The sequence below is a fragment of the Trachypithecus francoisi genome, unplaced genomic scaffold (assembly GCF_009764315.1).
Source record: "Trachypithecus francoisi isolate TF-2019V2 unplaced genomic scaffold, Tfra_2.0 Lachesis_group8, whole genome shotgun sequence".
Lineage (NCBI taxonomy): Eukaryota > Metazoa > Chordata > Mammalia > Primates > Cercopithecidae > Trachypithecus > Trachypithecus francoisi.
Genome location: NW_022681473.1, coordinates 109179522 through 109202055, shown reverse-complemented (window position 1 = coordinate 109202055; position 22534 = coordinate 109179522). Strand labels below are relative to the sequence as shown.

Below are 22534 nucleotides of genomic sequence, written 5' to 3'. Positions count from 1 at the left end.
TAAATGGGAAAATAACCGGGAAGCACTTATTAGCACTTACTCACAGAAAGTATTCAATAAATATCAACGATTGATATTGCCATGCACCCAGCTAGTTAGTAGCAGGTCTGGAACTTGAAGCCATAGCTGCTTCACTACTAGTCCAGGCCTCACCTTCTATAATAATGAGGCTTCCTGCTGGCATACTCCTTCCCCCTGCCTTCTAACATGGCATACCCAGCTCTCAGTCCCTTCTCTCTAGATTCCCCAAAAGAAAAACTCTGGGTGACCACTGCCTCTGTTGACACCCCACAAATGGCAGCCTACCCTCCAGCACAGTGATGGTGCCAAGAGCAGGAAGCTCTGGCCCTGCCTCGGGCATGGCAATGAAATGGTGGCGATGGCGTCCAGCTAGTCACACCACCTGCAATGCCATAGCAGCTCAGTGGCCAGCAGACTGCACAGCCTCCTGCTTCCAGCGTCCAATTATTTCCCACCTTTCATTGGCAGTCCCTGACTTTTGACCCTTACCCTTAAATCTCAACACTTCTCTCTGCCAAGATGGCAGCTCCTGCCTTTGGCACAGGGCCCATCTATGCTCTCTGACAATAGATTGGGGTGATTTTATCTTTTCTATTAGGCAGTGACTGCATATCTCTCTGGGTTCATTAGTAGCTGGATAATCCCTCCAGATTTATTAGCTCAAATTGAGCTTCCTCCTTCATCTTTTCTCTTGTGGCATCAACTACCCCTGCTGTCTCAACGGTAGACTGGTTGCCCAGAGGCCCTTACTTCTTTATGTCTTTTATCCAAACTTCCATCAATCTTGCACAACAAAGGTTTTCCCCAATCAAACCCAGAGGCCAACTGGAAGACAGAGACTCCCTTGCAGAGTAAAGAGCAGAACAAGCACAGTGCATCTATAACTGTCCTATGCGTGCCCTCCTTGGATAAGAGAACACAGGGAGCTGACATCCTTATAACTAAGTGCTGATCTCCACTTTTAGGATCAGTTATCCTCTAAAAAGACAAGCCAGGGCTTGGGATGCTAATTTCTTTTTTAGTAATACATGATATAGATGTGTGATGATGATTGACAATTTAATAACGTGGCAGAGATTGTTTTGTGGTCATTAAACCCATTTCCTGTTCTCCCTGGGCACATGGCTAGACTATGTTTCCCAGCTTCCCTTACAAGTGAGTGTGGCCATGTGATGAATTCTAGCCAATGGAATTGGGAGCTGAAATAACATGTGTCACTTCCAGGCCTGACACATAAACCCTCCCATGTATGATCTTCCATGTTGTTTTCCTAACACTGGTCTCTAAGAGGACACATTTATAAACCAGAAGAAGACTGGGCCCTTGAATAACCTTATGAAATGCTACTCACCAGGAATATCCTTTTGGAACTTCAATTGAGTAAGAAATTTACTTCCACTGTATGACACTATGAGATTTGGGGGTTTATCTGTTATAGCAGCTAGTATTACCTACCTGGTTCAGTGTTATCAGTAGCTAATTTTTAAATCTTACTAAGATTGTTAAAAGATGGATGTTATTATTATTCACATTTTACATATGAGGACAGAGAACCCCCATTTACATATGAGGACCTTATAACCCCTCAGCTTATAAGCTCCTGAACTGGGGATTTTTACCACTTCTGACTGATTTTAAGGATGCAATTTTTATACATCAGCTACTTTCTCTCATTATAAAGCTTCTTAATCACCAGGACTCTCAACTTCAGTCATGTGGTCTTGCTTCTTCCAATTTGCACACTTCAAATAGAAATTAAAAACACATCTGACTACTTCACACTCATTGGGATGGCTATTATTTTTAAAAATGAAAAATAATAAGCATTGTCAAGATTGCAGAAAAACCAGGACCTTTGTACATTGCTGACAGGAATTAAAAATGGTACAGTCATTATGGAAAACATTTGGAGGTTTCTCAATAAATAAACGAATAACGACCACATGACCCAGCAATTCCACTCCTAGGCATATACACAAAAGGATTGAAAGCAGGGACTTGAACAGACATTTGCACACCCATGTTCATGCCAGCATTATTCACAATAGCCAAAAGGTGGAGGCAACCCAAGTGTCCATCCATGAATGAATGGGTACACAAAATCTGGTGTGTGTGTCTACATACGCATAGTCTACTATTCGACCTTAAAAAGGCAGGCAATTCTGATGTATGAATGAACCCTAAACAAAGTCAAACACAAAAGGACAAATATTATATGATTCCACTTATATGAAATACCTAGAGTAGTCATATCCATACAGAGAGAAATTAGAATGGTGGTTGCCAGGGGCTGGGTGGAAAAAGGAATGGGGAGTTTGTGTTTAATGGGTACAGAGTTTCATTTTGAAAAGGTGAAAAATGTTCCAGAGGTGGATGGTATTGATGGTTGCATAACAGTGTGGATGTACTTAATGCCACTGAAAAGTGTACTTAAATATGGTTACCAGGACAAATGTTATGTCATATATATTTCACAATAATACAAAGCTTAAAAAAAAAGAAATACAATTTCTGACACATGCTGCAACATGAATGAACCTGGAAAACATTATGCTAGTGAAATAAACTAGACACAAAAGATAAACATTGTATAATTTCACTTCTATGAGGCACCTAGCTAGAATAGGCAAATTCATTGAGAAGAAAAAAACATGGAGGTTACTAGAGGCCATGGGGAGGAGGAATGGGGAGCTACTGCTTAACGGGTACGGAGTTTCTGTTTGGCTTGATTACGTTTTAGAAATATATAGTGGTGGCCAGGCGTGGTGGCTCACGCCTGTAATCCCAGCACTTTGGGAGGCCGAGGTGGGTGGATCACGAGGTCGGGAGATCAAGACCATCCTGGCTAACTTGGCGAAATCCCGTCTCTACTAAAAATACAAAAAATTAGCCAGGTGTGTTAGCGGGCGTCTGTAGTCCCAGCCTCTTGGAAGGCTGAGGCAGGAGAATGGCGTGAACCCAGGAGGCAGAGCTTGCAGTGAGCTGAGATCATGCCACTGCACTCCAGCCTGGGCAACAGAGCAAGACTCCGTTTCAAAAAAAAAAAAAAAAGAAATATATTGTGGTAATGGTTATACAACACTAAGAATATAATTAACGCCACTAAACTGCAAACAAAGGCAGGCAGATTGATTTCCGGATGAGGGCAGAAACTAGTTCTCTGTGCTGGCATGCTTTTGTGACTTGGCACAGTAATTTTATTTCTCTTAATTTGTTCCTTAATGGGTCCACTTCATTTTGGCCTGGACTCTTGACCCCTTGCCTCAGTCTACCTACCAGGACTTACTTCCTCATAGTTACTCTTCGTGTGCCTGACCTCTGACCAAGTGCTGTCAATTTACCTGTCAAGTTCTCATGATTTGGACCTCATAAGCTAACCCTCTGCCCCAGGGCTCCACCTTAACCAGGTGCCATTGCCGTCTGTTGATCAGAGATTTGCTCTGAGGGGAATGATTCCTGACCCACTAGAATCAGAAGCAGTGGCATGATGCTGTTTCACTCATCAAGTCTCTAACATCAGTGCCGACCACCCAGATCTCACTTTGAAATAGATAATATAAATAAAAGGCTCAGATGTCAGCTCACTGTTTCCTATGACTGTGTGCCTTCATCTCTATACTTCCTGTCACTGACTTCCTCCTCTGTTCTGGAGAGGGGCTGTCCCTGTCTGCTGCTCCCTCCCCTCCTGCAGAAGTGTCTCTCTCATTGCCTGACACCTCACTGTCACCCTGTCACTGAGCCCAGCTTCCCCTGTACCAGAGACCTGGCCCTTCCCTGGACTTGCCCAGCTTCTTCCAGCTCCGCCTGTGATCACCATGTGACCTCTAGCAGCCTCCGCTCTCTCTGGCTCAGTTCCTCTTATTGCATCAGTCACCTCTGTCACCCAAGGTTCAGGGTTAGCACACTCACTCTTCTGCTGGCTAGACCCTGACAGAGAGAGAAATTGTGTTTCTATAGGGTCAAATGAACTGATGGTTTAGAAGTTTGATTCATGATGGATAATTTTGTCCCAATTCTTGTGATGGTTAATCAACTGACAGAATCCACAGCAGTCAACCTAATTCATTTATGATAGATGCCGTAAATCCACTACTTTTCTTTATGCCTGGATGGGAGTGAGGTATGGGCATTTGATCAATTACTCAGTAATTACGGACACAAATAAACCCGACAATGGTCGGTTCAGTCACACACAAAAACCGTACTACCTAGTCCTATTTCTTATCTGGAAATAAATAAAATGGCATTTTAGGAGTCACTTTCACAGGCCATGCATGGCTGGGGAGCAAAATAAGCATCTTCCATTCCTTTTAGGCCATGGGAGGCATAAGCTGGACTTCTTAAAATAACACCTTCTAAATAAACTTGTACTGTGAGTCTGTTGCTGTGTGTACATTATCTCCCAAAGCATGTGCTATTAGTGTCCACTTACAGAAGAGGTTCCTGGGGCTCAGAAAGGTTAAGCAACCTGCACAGGATCACACAGCCAGTAGCAAGTCAAACAAAAGTTTTGAGTCATGAGTATCTAATGCCAAAGTCTGTACCCTTCCCGTTTACCAAGCTTGTTCTCTAAAAGCTGATCTGAGGACCTACTGCATCACTGTAGCAGAATTCAGAGTGATGAGACATGGTGGAGATCTCCAAGGGATTCAGAGAAAGAAGAAATAAGAATGAAAACCCACTTGGCATCTGTATTGGGGAGAAGGGACTGGAAAATGCAGAAAACAACTCATTATCCTCTGGATGAAGCCTCTCCCTCTATGGCCCAAAACACCAACTGGGCCAGATGCAGTGGCTCACGCCTGTAATCCCAGCCCTTTTGGAGGCCAAGGCAGGCAGATCAAATGAGGTCAGGAGTTCGAGACTAGCCTAGCCAATGTTGTGAAACCTCGTCTCTACTAAAAATACAAAAATTAGCCAGGCGTGGTGGTGTGTGCCTGTAATCCCAGCTACTTGGTAGGTTGAGGCAGGAGAATGACTTGAACCCGGGAGGCAGAAGTTGGAGTGAATCAAGATGGTACCACTGCACTTCAGCCTGGGTGACAGCGAGATTCTGTCTCAGAAAAGCAAAAACAAAAACAAAAACAAAATAAAACACAACAAACAACAAACAAACAAAAAAACACCAACTGCAACTGGGCAGAAAGAGTGGTCCTAGAAACAATTTTTTTACTCCTATTAGAGGTTTGTCCCTTTTAGAAAGCCAAAGCACTCATGAGAAGCTTCTAGAATATTCTCTCACTGGCAGATTTTTGCAATGGCTCTGCTGTCGTTTTCTTGACTATTATTCAGTCAGCATCACTCATAGTTACTTTTCCTCATGATTTCCCCTTGCAAACTTACAAACTGTTAATTCCATGAGTCCTGTTAATTCCTAAAGCTCATCTCATCCATGCCCACCCAAAAAGGAGAAAAGCTCTTTGAAAACTGAAAGAATCATAGAGATATGTATTTTTCTAAATATAATGCCTTAGAAACATATAGTACTTTGATATTTACAATAAATTTTTACTTACAGAATTCCAGTTAATCCTCATATAAAGGTTTTATATTCCCAGTTTTAAAATGAGAAAACTGGGGTTCAGAGTCACTGCAACTCAACCAAAGGCTCACAGCGAGCATAAGGCAGAGTCAGGACTTGACTCGGGCCTCCTGACTTCACGGGCCAGTGCTTTTTCCACTAGACAACATTGTCACCATCGTTCTTATAATTTCTATGAATGGAAAATAGTGGTACACTGTGGAGGATACTGTCTTAAAAACCTCTAAGCCAAGCAACTCCACCTTATTCTGGTTACCATCCTGGGAACTCATATTCCAAATGAATGGCTTCCTTCTATCTGCTAAATCACCCCAGTGACACCTCGCTGCCCAGTTTCTTCCTCCTCTACTGATGTTGCCGGCCTAATTTAGGGAGCCTGTCTGGCAGGCTGGCACTGGCCTGCTTTTTCCCTCTCCTCCCTCTATTTCCCAGGCTCCCGAAATGGAACACAACTGTACTTTCATCTCTCTTTGCTCCTCTGCCAACTTGCCCAGGCTCCCCCAGATGCCTCCTTACTTTAAGCAAATGCTTTTGCATTGTTCTGGGAGTAGTCTAATCCTTTTTTCCCTTTTTCCATATTAATGCTCTAATTTATAGCAGCAGTGTTAAGAAAAAAAAAAAAGAAACAAAGAAGTTCATCTGTTTTATGTTTTGAGGGGCATGAGGGGGGCTTCTGGGGTGCTGGTAATGTTCTATTTCTGGAGCTGTGTGCTGCTTACACAGGTGTGCTTACTTGGAGAAAGTTTTCTTAAGCTGTGCCTATATAATATGTGTGGTTTTCATCTACAGGCACGCTAGACTTCAATGAAGATGCCAACAATGGGGCAGGTATTTTGACAGTGGTGGTGAACGAGGCATTTCTACTCAAGTTCAAGCAAAGGCTGAATGACTTCCTGGCAAGCCTGTTGTGGGAGTTCCTATACCAGAAGAAAGGCCACACTGAATTCCTCTAAGGTCTGTTTCAACTCTGAGAACAAAGGCCTGTCGGATGCTGCAGGGTCAACATTCTCACAGCAGCCCCTGGAAAGGACGGTTCATAGACACCGACAGCTGGAAAAGAACAAGGGTCTCAGAGTCCAAGCCTGTCTCTCTGGGCTGAGATCTCCTAAATCTCACAGGACATTTCAGGACACCTGATCCCTAAGTCCATGTAGAGACTGGACAGCAGGCCAGACTCGTTCCTCCTGCACCTACTGAGGCGGCTCATCCATCACACTACGGCCCAGATTTTGCTTTATGTCGCTAGTGGCATTTGAATGGCAGCATTAGATTCCCCAAATCCTCATTCTCCTGTGGCTCACAATTGTTGGGATGAGGATTTCCAGGACACCCTGCCTCTCTGGTTGGCTTCTGCTACTCTGCTTCTATCTCCCGTACTCCTCATCTTCTGGGCTTCGTCCCTCATAATCCACCAATCCTGACCACTGACAACACTCTCTTCCAAGGAGGTGAGCTGTGAGAGCATCTTACCAGATTAGTGAAGATGTATGTGTAATAGGCTGACACCATCCCAAGTTCGGCTGCCTGCAAGGCAAAGAGAAGGAGATTAGAGAAGAAAACAAAAACTCACTTGAAGCAAATGAGCAGTAAGGGTTCCAAGTGTCTGCCATTTGTCTGGCCCACTGCCCCTTGGCACCAGGCAAAACAGAACATCTTGATTGGTTCTTATGTTGCCCTTGATCTGGGAGGATGGAGCAGAGAAAATCTGGTCTCAAGAGAGGGGTCTCTCCACCTCTCCACCTCCACCATGCAGTGGCAAGCGCAGTAGCTGATGTTCTTATACACAACATACTCCCATGGTTATAGCCAGATCTTACTGAAACCAAAAAGGCTTTTAGGGAAATGAAGCAAACAATAAAACAGACTACAATAATGATCTCCACAGCTATTAACAATAACAATGGCTAACATTAACCCACTGTTTAGTATGTGTCAGGCACTCTCAAGCATTCTACATGGGATAACTCTATGAGGTTGGCACTATTATTCCTCCCCAACCCCATTTTACAGCTGAGGAAACTGAAACAATGAAAAGCTAAGTGACTTGTACAAGATCACATGTCTCATTCCTGGAAAAGATAAAAGCAAATCCAGGCAGCCTAATTTCAGTGCTTTTATCCAAACTAGACTCCCCCTTCAGGACTGTTACATTGATGGAACCACAAGCACAACTCTCTTCAGAGCCCTGGCATAGACAAGAGAGTCCGTAGGTTGTAGCAACGCAAATGAACTCCACTCCGTCAGAGTGCAGGGCAGACTCATAAGGGTATTCTTGAACCTGCAGCAACGTCGGAAACAAGTGACTCATTTGCAAACCTGGGTCCTTTATTCGTAGTGAGTCAGTTGCCTGTGACATGCCTCACCCTTGATCACAGCACATCAGTGTGGCATCACTCCGCAGCTGAGAATTGCTACATCAGAAGAGTCTCCCTTTTGTCTGATCTTTGTACCCATCGTAAATACCCCTAGCCAACCTTCCCTGTCAGTGTGCCTGGCTTTGAGTGTGACAGGTGCTATAGAAACTGACATGTAGATCAGGTAAATAATGAGCTCCGCTCTCTCCAGGGCCCTCATCCCTCCTGACAGTTGGCTAGATTTTCCTAATGTATCCTGCAGCCCTGGGCCACTGGGAGACCGTTTTGTCATGACTATTGAGGTGGATGGAAGAGAAACCAGACCAAGGATGATTACATTTTCCTCTTACATAGTGTTTATCTCCCAAGGAACTCAAATAATTTTGTGAGCATTCTTTTTTTTTTTTTTTCCTTTGAGTCAGAGTCTCCCTCTGTCACCCAGGCTGGAGTGCATTGGCGCGATCATGGCTCACTGCAACCTCCGCCTCCCAGATTCAAGTGATTCTCCTGCCTCAGGCTGCCAGGTAAGCTGAAATTACAGGCACCCACCACCACACCTGGCTAATTTTTGTATTTTTAGTAGTGACGGGATTTTGCCATATTGGCCAGGCTGGTCGTGAACTCCTGACCTCAAGTGACCACTGCCTTGGCCTCCCGAAGTGCTGGGATTACAGGCGTGAGCCACTGTGCCCGGTCATTCTTATAGGAACCCTCGCAGGCTCCCTGAGGAACAGGTTGGGGGTAATTCTATCATGGTTGTTCCAATGGGAAGCTGGAGGGCAAAGGTTCAGGGGCTGCGGCAGGAGTCTCGGGGCACAATGGAACTCAAGGTCTCTTTGGTGAGGCTCCTTCTTCCTCCAGGCCAAGCTATATTTCCTCCTTCACTTTCAAGAGGATGGTGTGGCAAGATGACCAACCCATCCTATGCCCCACTGCACACACACAATCACACAGTCCAAGTAAGTGTGCTGCTGCATCTCGCCCCTGCCTAGACGGATGCGACCCACTGAGTGAGCCCACTGCTTACAGCGACGGGCTGGGGGCAGAGGGACCGGTAAGTGCCACAGTCGGGAACTAAAACCCATTTTGTGAAATCTGCTCTCCTAGAGATAAAAGACAAGAGATCCTTGGTTTTTAAGGCCTGATTTCTGGGTAAACATGGAGTTCGTTGCTGGAACAGCCGCTCAATAAAATCAGGGATTACTCTGCAAATCCTCCTGAAATCAAGAGACGGCAGAGTGCTGCCAAACTCCGGGGGCTGGGCTCCCACGTGCACACCGAGTCTCCCAGAGGCCCCGTGTGCTCTCTGCCCACTTTGCTTCCCACCCTTGCTGAGGCCCTGCGAGGCCTTGTTGTGCCCTCCTGGAGGGAGGAGTACGGAACCCCCGGAAAGCATGAGGACAGAGGCCAGGCCTGACGGAACACCTGCCTGCCTGGGAAGGCAAATGGGAAAAGGGAACAGACTTTCCTGAAGCCTTGCTGCTCATTCATCAGTGTGGCTCCCAGGTCGCAGGAGTTGGGGCTGACAGGTGGGCTCAGGAAAGACAGCCCTGAGGCATCGAGCAGAACCATTTGCCAGTAATGATCACTACACTACAGGCAGAGCTTCCTTCAAAAGCATGGCCACACACACACACACACACACACACACACAGATCTACAAAGCGTTTTTAATTAACATACCCAGTATTGGCAAGGGTGCTATAAGACACCTATACGCTGCTGGAGAAAGTGTAAACTGTTACAGCCTTCTTAAAACGCAATATGGCAAATCATATCAGAATCCTTAAAAGTACGCATACCTTTAACTCAGTAATTGCACTTCTAGAAATATATGCTGGGGAAATATTCATGAATGTGTATAAAGATTTATGTACAAAGATGTGCATCTCAGCATTATTTATTGTAGCAAAAGATTTGAAACAACCTGTATCTCCAACAATAAAGTGATGGTTAAATAAATTACGGGACATCTGTATGATAGGAAATGAGGCAGCCATGAAAATATTTCTAGAAAAATGTTTAATGACATGGGGAAAATGCATGGCATAGAATTCAGTGGGGACAAAAAGCGCTTACAGAAAAGTTTGTGCAGTAGGACAATAATTTGGGGGAAAAATGTGTCTGTAAAGCAGAAAAAAACAGACATCAAAATTTAACTGTGGTTAAACAGCTCTGGGTGATAGGATTATTAATAATTTTTAGTTTCTTCTATGTGCTGTCTTTTCTATACATTAAAAATTTCAACAATGAACTAGTAATATTGTTCGAATTTAAAAAATCAGAGTGCAACATCAGATGCTGGGAGCCATGGAGGGCAAGAGACTGGCCCCCAGAGGCTTCTACTAGGGCTGTTCAGGCAGGCTCCAGCTACCGCAGGTGAACCTGTGTATTCTGAGCTACCCTCCACAAGGGACATGTGTCTACTAAGCTGAAGCTCTCACTCCCTGCTCCCAACCTTCCCTAAAGAGGGCCCCTCTCCTCCCGTGAAACTTGGAGGAGCTTTTCCACCCTTAATGACTTCATTGATCATAGCTCCAGGCATAAGGAAGACAGAGAAAAAGGAAGAAAAGAGAAAAATGCTGTGTTTCTGTGTGTGTGTGTGCATGTGTGTGTGAGAGAGAGAGAGAGAAAGAGAGAGAGATACCGTGTGTGTGTGTGTGTGTGTGTGTGTCAGAGAGAGAGAGAGAAAGAGAGATAATGTGAGTTGGGTATACGCACACAGACAGACGTGGCTTTGGAGCTCTGGAAGATTACTATAGCAACGGGCTGAAGGGACAGTCCTCGGTACTGAGAGAACTCATTCAAATCTCTTATTAACTCTGAGTCAAAAACGAGCTGGGGAGGGGCAGCTGGGAGGGAGGGGGGAAGGACAGGAGACAATCATCTGAGTGTCTGCGGGCTCCTCACAGCTTGGCAGAGGTTAACGAGGAGCCTCGCTGCCCTAGTGGAAGATGGCAGGTTGTGTTTAAATGTGCAATTAAAATGGCATTAGAAGAAGCCAGTGCGCCTGGAGAGGTTGGGGGAGCCGCCAAGGGGCCTAGAAACGGGGCCCTTTCTCTCTGAGGTTCATGCCCAGCCCAGCCACCAGCCCAGGAACTGGCGTCAGGTGACTCTGATGCTGCCCAGCTATTTCCAGCTGTTTGTCCTGCGTGGGGCCCCTAGGCTCCTGATTTCTCTCTGTCTTGGATGAGCCTCACTCACAGAGTTCTGGTTTCCAGTGTGCATGTTCTGACTCAGGGGCTGGCGCTGCTCCTCCGACTCCAGGAGCATAGCAGACACTACCTGATTTGCAGATAAGAGAGGGCTGTGAAGGCTCGGCCCTGCTCCACTCAGGGCTGGGCCTTGGACACATCTGTTCATCTCCCAGAGTCTCAGTTTCTTCATCTGTGGGGGAAGACACTAGACCTACCTCACGTCTTTGCTGAGAGCTCTACGCTGGGAGACTGACTGCATAGCAGCTCTGTGTAAACTGTTGTGCACCGTGTCAGATTAACAACAGGTGCTGGAGAGGATGTGGAGAAATAGGAACACTTTTACACTGTTGGTGGGATTGTAAACTAGTTCAACCATTTGGAAAACAGTATGGCGATTCCTCAGAGATCTAGAACTAGAGGTACCATATGACCCAGCCATCCCACTACTGGGTATATACCCAAAGGATTATAAATCATGCTGCTATAAAGACACATGAACACGTATGTTTATTGCGGCACTATTCACAATAGCAAAGACTTGGAATCAACCCAAATGTCCATCTGTGACAGACTGGATTAAGAAAATGTGGCACATATACACCATGGAATATTATGCAGCCATAAAAAAGGATGAGTTTGCATCCTTTGTAGGGACATGGATGCAGCTGGAAACCATCATTCTTAGCAAACTATCACAAGAACAGAAAACCAACACCGCATGTTCTCACTCATAGGTGGGAACTGAACAATGACATCACTTGGAGTCGGGAAGGGGAACATCACACATCAGGGCCTATCATGGGGGAGGGGGGAGGGGGGAGGGGGGAGGATTGCATTGGGAGTTATACCTGATATAAATGACGAATTGATGGGTGCTGACGAGTTGATGTGTGCAGCACACCAATATGGCACAAGTATACATATGTAACAAACCTGCACGTTATGCACATGTACCCTAGAACCTAAAGTATTAAAAAAAAAAAAAAAAAAAAAGACAGAGCGGGCATTCAGCAGGACACACTGGTGTGACGGTCCTATTGTGAAACTACGGAAATATTTCTATACCATTGGCAAACAGCCTCTGCCCAAGCCCCTTGGGTGCTCCACCCTAGCCCCTCCTAGGAACCCACAGACCTCTCCACAGAGCCCTTCGCAGAGTCTAAGTTTGGCAGCATCTAGGTGTCTCCGTTGCCTACTGCCCTGCTGCCCCACTGCTGAAAACGACATCACCCTCACCCTGCTTTCTTCAGTTTTCGGGAACTGCCCATTGAAAACGGAAGCACAGGGAGAGGCTTGTCAGAGTTCAGGTCCGGCCCAGGGCTCCGTCAGCCTCAGCTCAGGAGGACCCTCAAGGCAAGGAGTGCGGAGGGTGGGAGCTCAGCAGGGGAGGGGAGAGAGGGAGGCTCCTACCTTCAGGAGGATGGTGTGGGACATGGAGGCGTTGGCGTGGATGATGATGGTGGCCGTCTTGTCGTCCCGGATCTCCTTGAGGAGCGGGGTGGGGTCCCGGGTGTCATCCAGCATGCGGACGGACAGCGTGTCCTTGGAGATAAGGAATTGCCGGAGCAGCTTCTCTAGGTTTAAAAGGCCTGGAGGGGAAAGAGGATGAAGCTCCTGAGGGTCCACAGAGCTGCCTCTAGAGACACCTGGGCAGAAACGGGAAGGCATGGAGATGTGCGCTGGAAGTGGGGTTGGGGGTCTGGCCCCACTGCCAGCATTAAGGAGCCAGATCATAACCTGAGCAGGTTTCTCAGCCTCTTTGGGCTTCAATGATCACATCTAAATAAAAGAACACTCCAGAGCCCATCACCTCCCCTGACTCCCTGGATAATTTTCTTTCAAGGTAGAGAAGCTCCCTTGAAATAAGAATGCCTCCTCCTCCTCACCACCCTCAAAAGCTGGACGGGATGCACAGAGACCAAGACCTGGGTTCAGAGACCACCAGGCCTGAATCTGCTTCTCTAATCCATGGACTTCTCCATGTGGCCAGTTGTCTTGGCCTCAGTTTCCTCATCTGAGAAGTTAGAATTATCACAGCAGTCAGCACTCAGTTCCAAGGCAAGGATTACAGGAGGCCACGTGTGAAGGGCTCAAGCCCGAGCCTCGGACACGGTAAACCCTCATAAATGTTACACTGGGCTCTGTAAGAGCCTTTGTTTTCATTTTGGAGGTGGAGGAGCAATTCCCTGAGATCCCAAGGCCCAGAAAATAGATCTAGCAAAACGCTTTGAACTCCTCAGAGCCTCGTGGCTGCATTAAGACAAAGTATTATGATGATCATAAGAGAACAGGCTTTGAACTGCACTCCAGCAGGCAAGAATCTGGGCCCAGAACAAAACAGAAAAAAGCGACTGTACACCAAGGACCTATCCCTGCCCTCCCTCACTCCCTCCTCTCCTACCCACCAGCTATTTGATGCCTAGGGCCCTGGTGGGAGGAGGGGTTCCAGAATGATGTCACTGAGACAAGAGGGTCTTAATTCTGCCTTGTCTTTGGAAAGACATGCCAGCCAGGAGAGGGTATGTGTGTATGGGGTGGGGGTGGGAAATGTGGGGGATGGGGTGATGTGGGGGTGCAGGAGGCAGAGTGTGGTCTCAATTCCCAGAGAAAAAGACATCATGTAGGCGTTTGCTCCCAAAAGCAATGAGAAGGGCAACATTTATCAAATGCTTATTGTGCTCCAGTTAATGTGCTAAACACTTTACATGGCTTATCTCATGTAAGTCCTCACAACAATCCCATCAAGTAGTATAATCCCCAGCACAGAGGAGAATCGGAGGTAGAGGGAGGACGAGCAACTGGCCTCACACACTGGGATGGTGAGGGAAGGGTTGGCTTTCTAACCAGTCCAAGGTCCCGTGCTGCTGGTTTCTGTCCTGGCTGATGGGATATTCAACCCGGGGATGGCTTGACTACAACCCTGGAAGACTCCTTCCTGCACAGGTTCCTCACCACCCAGGCCAAAATGAGGGAGAGCCTCCCATCTACCTCCTCACGTTGCAGATTGGTGACATGACTTGCTCAGCACACAGAGACACGGGGACACAGCTGGGACCAGAATTCTGATCTCCGTTTTTTGATTTCCATCCAATCCTCTTCCCATGACACCAGGCTGCCTCTGAGGACAAACTCAGCTGGAGGCAGCGGGCACAGTGCCCGGGAAGGCCCAGAGACACGCGTCTCAGGACTCAGGGGCGGGAAGCTGATGTGGGTGCGTGTCTCTGCTTTTTCTTTTTTCACAGGAAGGAGAGGATATGGAGTCGGAGCCCAGGGGCCTGGCCTGATAGCGACAGGAGCTCTGGGAAGGTGCTGCCAACCCGTCTTCGTGTCACCTGTTTTGAGAAGGCTTTCTAGGGAGCTGGAGGTTGTGGAAAGTTGGGGAGAAGCCCTGGGAAGGCCTGTTATTTATAAAGATGCTTCAGAAACAGCCCAGCTGTGTAAACCACAAAACCGGCCTTTCCTCTCTTCTCTGACAGGGTTTCAAGGGAGACTTGTAAAGACTCTCTGCCGCCGCCGTCTGTGCCCCTCACAGCCCCTCACCACCGGCCCCCACAACATTGGCACTGATGTTGCAGGTTACTCCCTGCCAATCCTGATCCTGAAGCTCTGGATTCAAGCTCAGGGTCAGCCCTCCTTAGCTACGTGACCTTGAGAAGTTGTCTAACCTCTTCAAGGCTCCGTTCTTCATCTGTAGAATGGGCAAAGGAGGATGAGAACTCACTGTGATCATATGAGAAAGCCTGCCGGGATATGGGATGTATGGTCTCCATGTTACTCCTGTATTTACCCATCCCCAGAAGTGCTCCAAGGGCAGGCACGGTGAGGTAGCTGAAGAGTCAGGCAAGGACATGCCTGTTCAACCAACACTCTCTGCCATGTCCTGAGTGCCAGGCACCGGGCAGACAGGACACCAGGCAGAGAAGACGGGTCACATACAATCCCTGCCCTCAGGAGCTTAGGGTGGCGGCACTCACAGCTAAGTTGATGATGAAGTTCAAATCACATCCCCGTTTTGTTTGGCAGCCTGAATTTAACCTTTTTTTTTAGGGGGCAACCTCACTTTGTCCTATATGTAAAATGGATAGAGTATTTACCGCCTCTTCCTCAGAGACGATGTGAAAAGCTAACTCCTGCCTGGACAAAGGTCGGGGTGCCTGATCCAAAAGACACTCCAACAAAGAGGTGTAGGGAGGCCACGGAGCTTGGGCACCCGGAGTCTCAGCTATCTCCTGGGCAGGCTGTGGGTGAGGGTGCCCCACAACTGGAGAGGTGAACAAGCAAGGGGTGGCAGACGCAACCCCTCACCCAGGTCCTAGAATGGAGCAGGAAGAATCTTTAGAGCCTGACTGGGAAAGAGGCCAAATCCCCTGGGATTCTTCAGACAGGCAGTGAAATTCAGTGGGACGAGACAGGGAAGGCTGGGGAATGACAGCAGGATTATGCACAGCATGGTGATGCCTGGCAAAGGCCGCCGGGAATGCTTTATTCCTTTGCAAATAGCAGGTGCACGAAACTCCCAGGGAAAGAGAGCCCCCTAGATGTCAGATAAACTGGGGACCTGTTCCAATCAATTCCCAGCCTGCTACCCCTTGGAGAGTTCTGCTGTCCTTTAAACAAAGAATAGCATCATTCCCCATCCCATATAACATGCTCTGTGTGCTGAGACGCAGGGCGGGGACAGGAGAGAGGCAGCGGTGGCGAGTCCTCTGGGAGGTTCGCATCCCACCCAGAATTGCCTATTAGTCAGTTGCTCCGTTTTCCAACCTGGACACACCCAGCTCAGCACAAAGAACCCAGTCTGGGGACATGAGTGTCAACTCCAGCACTGCCAGGCAGGTTACTATGGCAATGGCCCTACCCCTCTGTGCCTCAGTTTCCTTTTCTGTGGAACAAGGGGAGTGACTACATTACAGGGTCATCAAGAGGATGGCAACTACAAGGGGCTTAACAAATCTTGTTTCCCACTCACCCCCCAACTGCCCTTTATCTCATCTCCTTCCTGAAACCTTCCCTCCATTCTCCAGCCTCCACCCCCTTCTCACTTCTCCCACCTCTTACAGGATTATCCAACCCACCAAAGATAGACTTGGTTTTAAACCATAGAAAGTATTTGAGAGCACGTATATGTGTATGTATGTATATGTGCATATATGTGTGTGTATATATTTATAATATACAGTCTATGCATAAACGATTTCAGTGTTTGGTAGGGAACCCATTTCAGACTTCCTGGCATATCCCCAGGGCAGGCAGGGTGCATGGTGCTTGCTGGGTTGGACTGATGCAGAGACTGTGGGGGAAGAAAGTAACTACATCCTAATGGGTCAGGGGAGCAGCAGTGCCAGGCAGGAACCGTCACCATGTCACTTGAGGAGCAGCTGACTTGGGTGCCCGGCCAGAGGGAGAGTGGGAAGGGCTGTCACGAGACAGGCTAGCTCTTCGCAGCCTCAAGGACTAAACCCGGGAGTCATAAGGGAGTGGAAGTCACAGGGAGACAGACTCCAGCTCAACATAAGGAATAACCCTTCCTTTATGATGCAGTGGGCTGCCCATGAGGTAGTGAGTTCCCCATCACTGGAGGTAGTCAAGGAAAGACTGAAGCCCCTCTTGAGGATCACTGTAGAGGGAATTAAACCAGTGGATGAAAATTTGAACTAGAAAAACACTGATGTCTTTCCAGCCCAGAGATGCTCTAATTTTATGAATCAGAAGAGGATACTTTTTAATTCTAGGCAGTGGAAGAAATTTACTTTAGGAAAAGTGTGGCTTAGTTACATTGAGAATACTGAGTTTTCAGGGCAGTTTGGCATTTTCAAATTGTCATTCTCCTCACCTTTGTCTGTTTAATGGAACTAAGGGATTCACCAAAGGCAGCTGCCATCACAGGGGTTAAAAGCTGCTCTCTTCCCCACACCCCATCCACTTCCACCCCCACTCTCCTCTCCATCGGGACCATGGCCCAGCAGCAGGCCTGCCTGCCTGCCAAGTCTAAGGCTGAGAGGGGCCTAGGGAACCTATTAGCCTTGCTCAGGATGCAGCGGGACGGATCGATGGGAGACTCGGCAGGCAGGCTGTTCTGCGAGGAAGAAGGGAGGCTGGCTTCTGGAACTGGAAGACAGGGGCCAAGAGGGGTGGGAGGAGGATGTCAAGGCAGGGAAAGGCACAGCCAAGGGCGGACACAGCTGCAGGACAAGGACACGAAGACCTAAGTGATGGGTTCGCAGGGGACACAGAGGACCCTTGTATCAAAAAATACTATAAAATAAACACCTCTTTCAACCAGCTTCCTTCCCTCTCTACTGGCTGGAGTAGCACCTTGGTCTGGGACCAGCACTTTTTAACCTTGTGGGAAGCAGCTCAAGTAATATTGACCTTGGCAGATTGTGGTGAGGATTTAATGAGATAGTATGAATTCAATATGGCACATAGTGTCCTAAACCTAAACCTTCCCCTTCCCCCTGCCAGGTGCCCATGCCTCACGGTGTGTGGTTGTTGGACCTCTTCCATGGAGCGAACCCTCACCAGAGGGACAAGATGAGGGTCCAAGGTGTCCTCAGGTGGGGAAGGGGCACAGAACAAGTTCAAGTTCTGGAATGATGTATTGTACCTGCATCCCAAATTTGTCCCATCCCACACCTAAGCTTTGCTCCAGGAATAGGAAGGGGAGACCAGCGGGGCAAGAGGAGGAGAGGGAGAGAGGAGCTGGCTGAGGCTTCTTGCTCACAGGCAGACCGTAGGTGGCTGTTTGGCCATCGAGGCTCTCTCTTCTATAATGGCAAGAATGGGTGTGGGAAGACCCTGGCCTTCGTGTTCCCATCAGCCTCCTGATGTCACGATGTGTTTCCAGCTTGGGCCTCAGCTACTGGGACCTGGTAGACATCCCTGCTCTGAGAACAACCTTCAGTGTTTCCTAAATTCCTTCACATACACAACTGATTTCATCCTCACGACTGCCCCGGGAGGTGGGTATTATTATCCCTGAGTCAACATAGAATTGCTGGGGCGGGAGAGATTCAGTGACTGAGATCATAGGGTCAGAGGTCCCGGGACAGGCCAGGATCCAAACTCAGGTTATCTGATTCCACATTCTGGTCTCTGATACATGGGATGGTCTCAGTCCTCCCGTACTATAGGAAAGATGGTCCCTCACTTTTCTCTCTTCTTTAGGAAAGCTGGGAGAGAAGGTAGCAGGAATCATGTGACCTTGAAAATGGAGATAATCTCTCTTTTCTTCTGTATTTAATGAGAATGTTAGTAGAGCCCATCTTATATGGTTACCACGAGTTATACGGTTTAAATAAGAGAATCTAAAATTTAAATGAGATAATATAAAAACCCTCAGCATGGTGTTGGGCACGTAGTAACCGCTCTGTAACGGGAGGACTGTGACCTTCCTGGTATCAGCGCAGAGCTGCATGGTTAATTTTGAATCATTATGAGCAAAAGGCCTCCCACAGGGCCTCCCGGGGACGGCGCAGGGAAGGCCCACTACCGTCCTGGTTACTCTTCCAGGGACTTGGGTATCACTACTTACTCCCCATCCTCCACCCCCACGGCCACAACCAGAGTTGCAGAAAAAATAACAGTAATTAAATGTGGTATCGTGTTCTGGGCCCAGTTACTTTCCCATCCAGTTACCTCAATAGACATTATTATCGCCTTGTTACACGGGAGGAAACTAAGGCTCAGAGAGGCAGATTGACCCGCTCCGTGTCACACAGCTCCCAAGTGGTGGTGCAGCTTGGCTGACTCCGGTATCCTGCCGTTCTCTTTGGCAGCACATCCTCCCCAAGGGCAGGGACTGCCTCGAGATCCAAGTCTGCTCCACTCCAGCAGCCTGGGCCACGTTTGGTGAACACAGGCTGGTATGAGGACAGAGCCCAGCCTCAGCTGACTCTTGCTCCCAGGTCTGGCCATGCCTCATTTGAAAGAGATCAGAGGAAGGCAGGAAAGGAAAACTCATGTGTGCCGAGCATTTCCTCGGTGTGGACGCAGGGTTATTCACTCTCCAGGTGTCATCCTATTTAATCCCCTCAGCCATCCCAGGAGGGAGGTCTCACTGCCCCCATTTTACAGATGAGATGACAGAGGTAGAGGGTAAAGTCACTTTCCCAAGTTCTCACAGGTAGAAAATAAGTAGCAGAAGATGTGGGGATATAGGCTATATAACCACAAAAAAGGACGTTAAAATATTCAGAAAGAGGCCAGGTGCAGTGGCTCACTCCTATAATCCCAGCACTTTGGGAGGCTGAGATGGGCGGGTCACCTGAGGTAAGGAGTTCAAGACCAGCCTGGCCAACATGGTGAAACCCCGTCTCTACTAAAAATACAAAAAGTTAGCCGAGCATGGTGGCTCACATCTGTAATCCCAGCTACTTGGGAGGCTGAGGCAGGAGAATCGCTTGAACCCAGGAGGCAGAGGTTGCAGTGAGCAGAGATCGCACCATTGTACTTCAGCCTGGGCAACAGAGCGAGCCTGTCTCAAAAACAAACAAACAAAAATAAATAAATAAATAAAAAGAAAAACCACTCAGAAACACAAAAGCAAGCATTTAAAAAATAATAAGAATAAAATAAGGCCAGGTGCGGTGGGTCACACCTGTAATCCCAGCGCTTTGGGAGGCTGAGGCAGGCGGATCACCTGAGATCAGGAGTTCGAGACCAGCCTGGCCAACACGGTGAAACCTATCTCCACAAAAACATACAAAAATTAGCCGGGTGTGGTGGTGCATGCCTATAATCCAAGCTACTTGGGCGACTGAGGCAGGAGAATCATTTGAACCTGAGAGATGAAGGTTGCAGTGAGTGAGATTGCGCCATTGCACTCTAGCCTGGCCAACAGAGTGAGACTCTGTCTCAAAAAAAAAGAAAAGAAAAGAGGAGAGGAGAGGAGAGGAGAAGAGAAGAGGAGGAAGAGGAGGAGGAGGAGGAGGAGAGGAGGAGGAGGAGGAGGAGGAGGAGGAGAAAAAAAAGATTTGAGCCATGTAGGAAGACAGCAGATAGCAGGGAAATACACAGCATATTACACCTGTGGCTCTGGGCTTTGCCTGAGGTCAACAGGTAGATCCGCAGCAGGGCTAGGTGATCTGATCAACAGGCCCTGGGCACCCACAGTGGTGAGCCCCAACTCTCCTTGGAAGCCCCCCAGTAGCCAACTCCCTCAGGCTCTGTGAGTTATGACCAGGAGGGCCACACCTGGGCTGCTCACCACATCTTCTCCCCCAGCCTCAGCAGGAAACAGGCACTTGCAAATGTTCTTTTCTCTCATTAAAGAAAAATAATGTAATATACAATATTGCTCTACTTGGTCCAAAACCTGCTTATTAAAAATCTACTTTTGGGAAGCAAGAGAGTAAGTGGCATGATTCTCCATGGAATTATCTCCGTTATGCCTAATTTTGATGGCTGGAAAATAGAATTAGATTCTGCTCCTAATTCTACTCACAGCATCTCTCGGCCCTGCATTAATAAGGAAGATGGAAGAGTGTCTCCTTCGGAGCTCTGAGCTGCATTTCCCTTCGGTCCCTCGTTTTCTCATCCCTTGATTAGATTTTTAATCCTCTTTGCCCTTGAACTTCTGCTCTGCTCCACCTTCCCTCCTCTGGCCCTGGAGGGTAGGGACTGGAGTCCCTTGGCAGCCTCAGTGAGTTTGTTCCAGCAAATCTGTTGCGTGCCTGCCAAGTCTGCTGGGATGTGGGCTGGCCCCTACTACACGTGGACAGGCACATCTGCTCCAGAACCTTGTCTGTGCTTAGCTGTCCTGCACCCCTGCTTGAGAGAACAAGGGCGTGTGTTGTTCAGAGAGATCTCTGCCCTTTCCTGAACACTGCACCTGCCACCCTCGAACCACTGCTCTGTTTGTGCAGACCATGATGGTGGAAGGGGGTCATGGAGAGGGAAAAGCCAGCTTGAGAATCAGAGGACTAAGATAAAGTCTTAGCTTTGCCATGTACCAGCTGTGCGACCTGGCGTCCCTTAATACCTCCAAGACTCTGTTTTCTCAGCTCTGGAATGACTGGAGAGGAGGGAGGTAAAATGGAGAAATGTTAAGTGAAAGTGCTTTGCCATCTGCACGAAACTGTGTGAATGTCAAGGAATTTCACAATTCTAACGGGAAGAGCCCTGGGCTGGGAGGCAACAGAATTAGCATAGTGCTTAGTGTGTAGTAGATGCTTAGCAAACATCTGAGCGACCTGTTTCCCAAAGCCCAGTAAGAGTTGAAGCAGAGGGAACAAGTTTCAGGCTAAAAGCAAGCCAGATTGTGACTAGATACAAAAAGAACTTCCTGTCAGGTTGGTGAGATATTGTACCAGCATTGAGGAAGACTGCAGGACAATCTTTGCCTGGAGACATGTGCGGGGGCCCTCAGTCTCTTAATAACCCCGCTGTGTACACAGGTACACCAGTTCAGTCCTGCCAAAATGGTCTCATGGCAGTCAGTTCTAGGGGAGAATCCTTGAGCCTGTGATACCATTCGAAGGTCCAAGGGCGCCACAGGAAGAGAACCACCGAGTAGAACGCAGCGCTTCCTACTGTGTTGCTTGAAGTGGGAACATCCTTCAGGCTGAAAGATCAGCATTCTTTCTCTGCTCATGGTCAAACTTATTTCAAAGAAAATGAAGCAAATATCTGTTTTGGCCACAAGACATCTGAGTGTGTCTGTGCCGATGTGTATCGTCAACTTCCTCCACTAGGAGGAAATAGAATGAAGGGTTATCCAAACATTATCTTTTTGCCATAAAACTCCTGGTCCACAAAACACTTATCATCAAAGCAGAGCTGTCCTGTAGAACTTTCTGCAGTGATGGGAATGTTCCACACTTGTGCTGTCCAACACAGCAGCCACTAGCCACGCAGCTACTGACCACTTGAAATGTAACGAGACAGACTGAGGAACTGGCTTTCTAATTTTATTTAATTTTAATGAGTTCATATGTACACTTAAATAGCCACATGTGGCTTGCAGCTGCTGCACTGGTCAACATAGATCCAGAGGAAACCCATTTGATAAATACAGGTGTAATAACGATGATACACTGGACTGTGATCCAGAGACTCTGGATTCAAATCAAAGCTTTACCACTAATTATGAGACTCTAGTCAAACCAAGCTACCTTCTGGACCTCCCTTTCTTCTTCTCTAGCCGAGGGGGTTAGAATGTATGTTCACTGATCTCTTGCCAAACCCTCTTTATGGAAGCCCCGCTGGAGAACTCCAGTGTACCTCAATTATCATTTTACTGTCTTTCTTTCTTTTTTTTTTTTTTTTTTTTTGAGACAGGGTTTCACTCCTGTTGCCCAGGTTGGAGTGCAGTGGCATGATCTCGGCTCACTGCAACCTCTGCCTCCAGGGTTCAAGTGATTCTCGTGTCTCAGCCTCCTGAGTAGCTGGGATGACAGGTGCGTACCACCACGCTCATT

The 22534-nt window shown here is 47.7% G+C and overlaps 1 protein-coding gene across 1 annotated transcript in view; it reads right to left on the bottom strand.

Moving 5' to 3' along the window:
* The window catches only part of GRIK4 (glutamate ionotropic receptor kainate type subunit 4), a 244864-nt gene that overhangs the window by 148274 nt on the left and 74056 nt on the right, over window positions 1-22534 (bottom strand). The window contains exons 9-10 of the mRNA XM_033207192.1: window positions 12525-12703; window positions 7034-7087 (exon numbers count right to left, since the gene is read on the bottom strand). Coding sequence (XP_033063083.1) covers window positions 7034-7087; window positions 12525-12703 — 233 coding nt within the window. The remainder of the gene's footprint in view (window positions 1-7033; window positions 7088-12524; window positions 12704-22534) is intronic.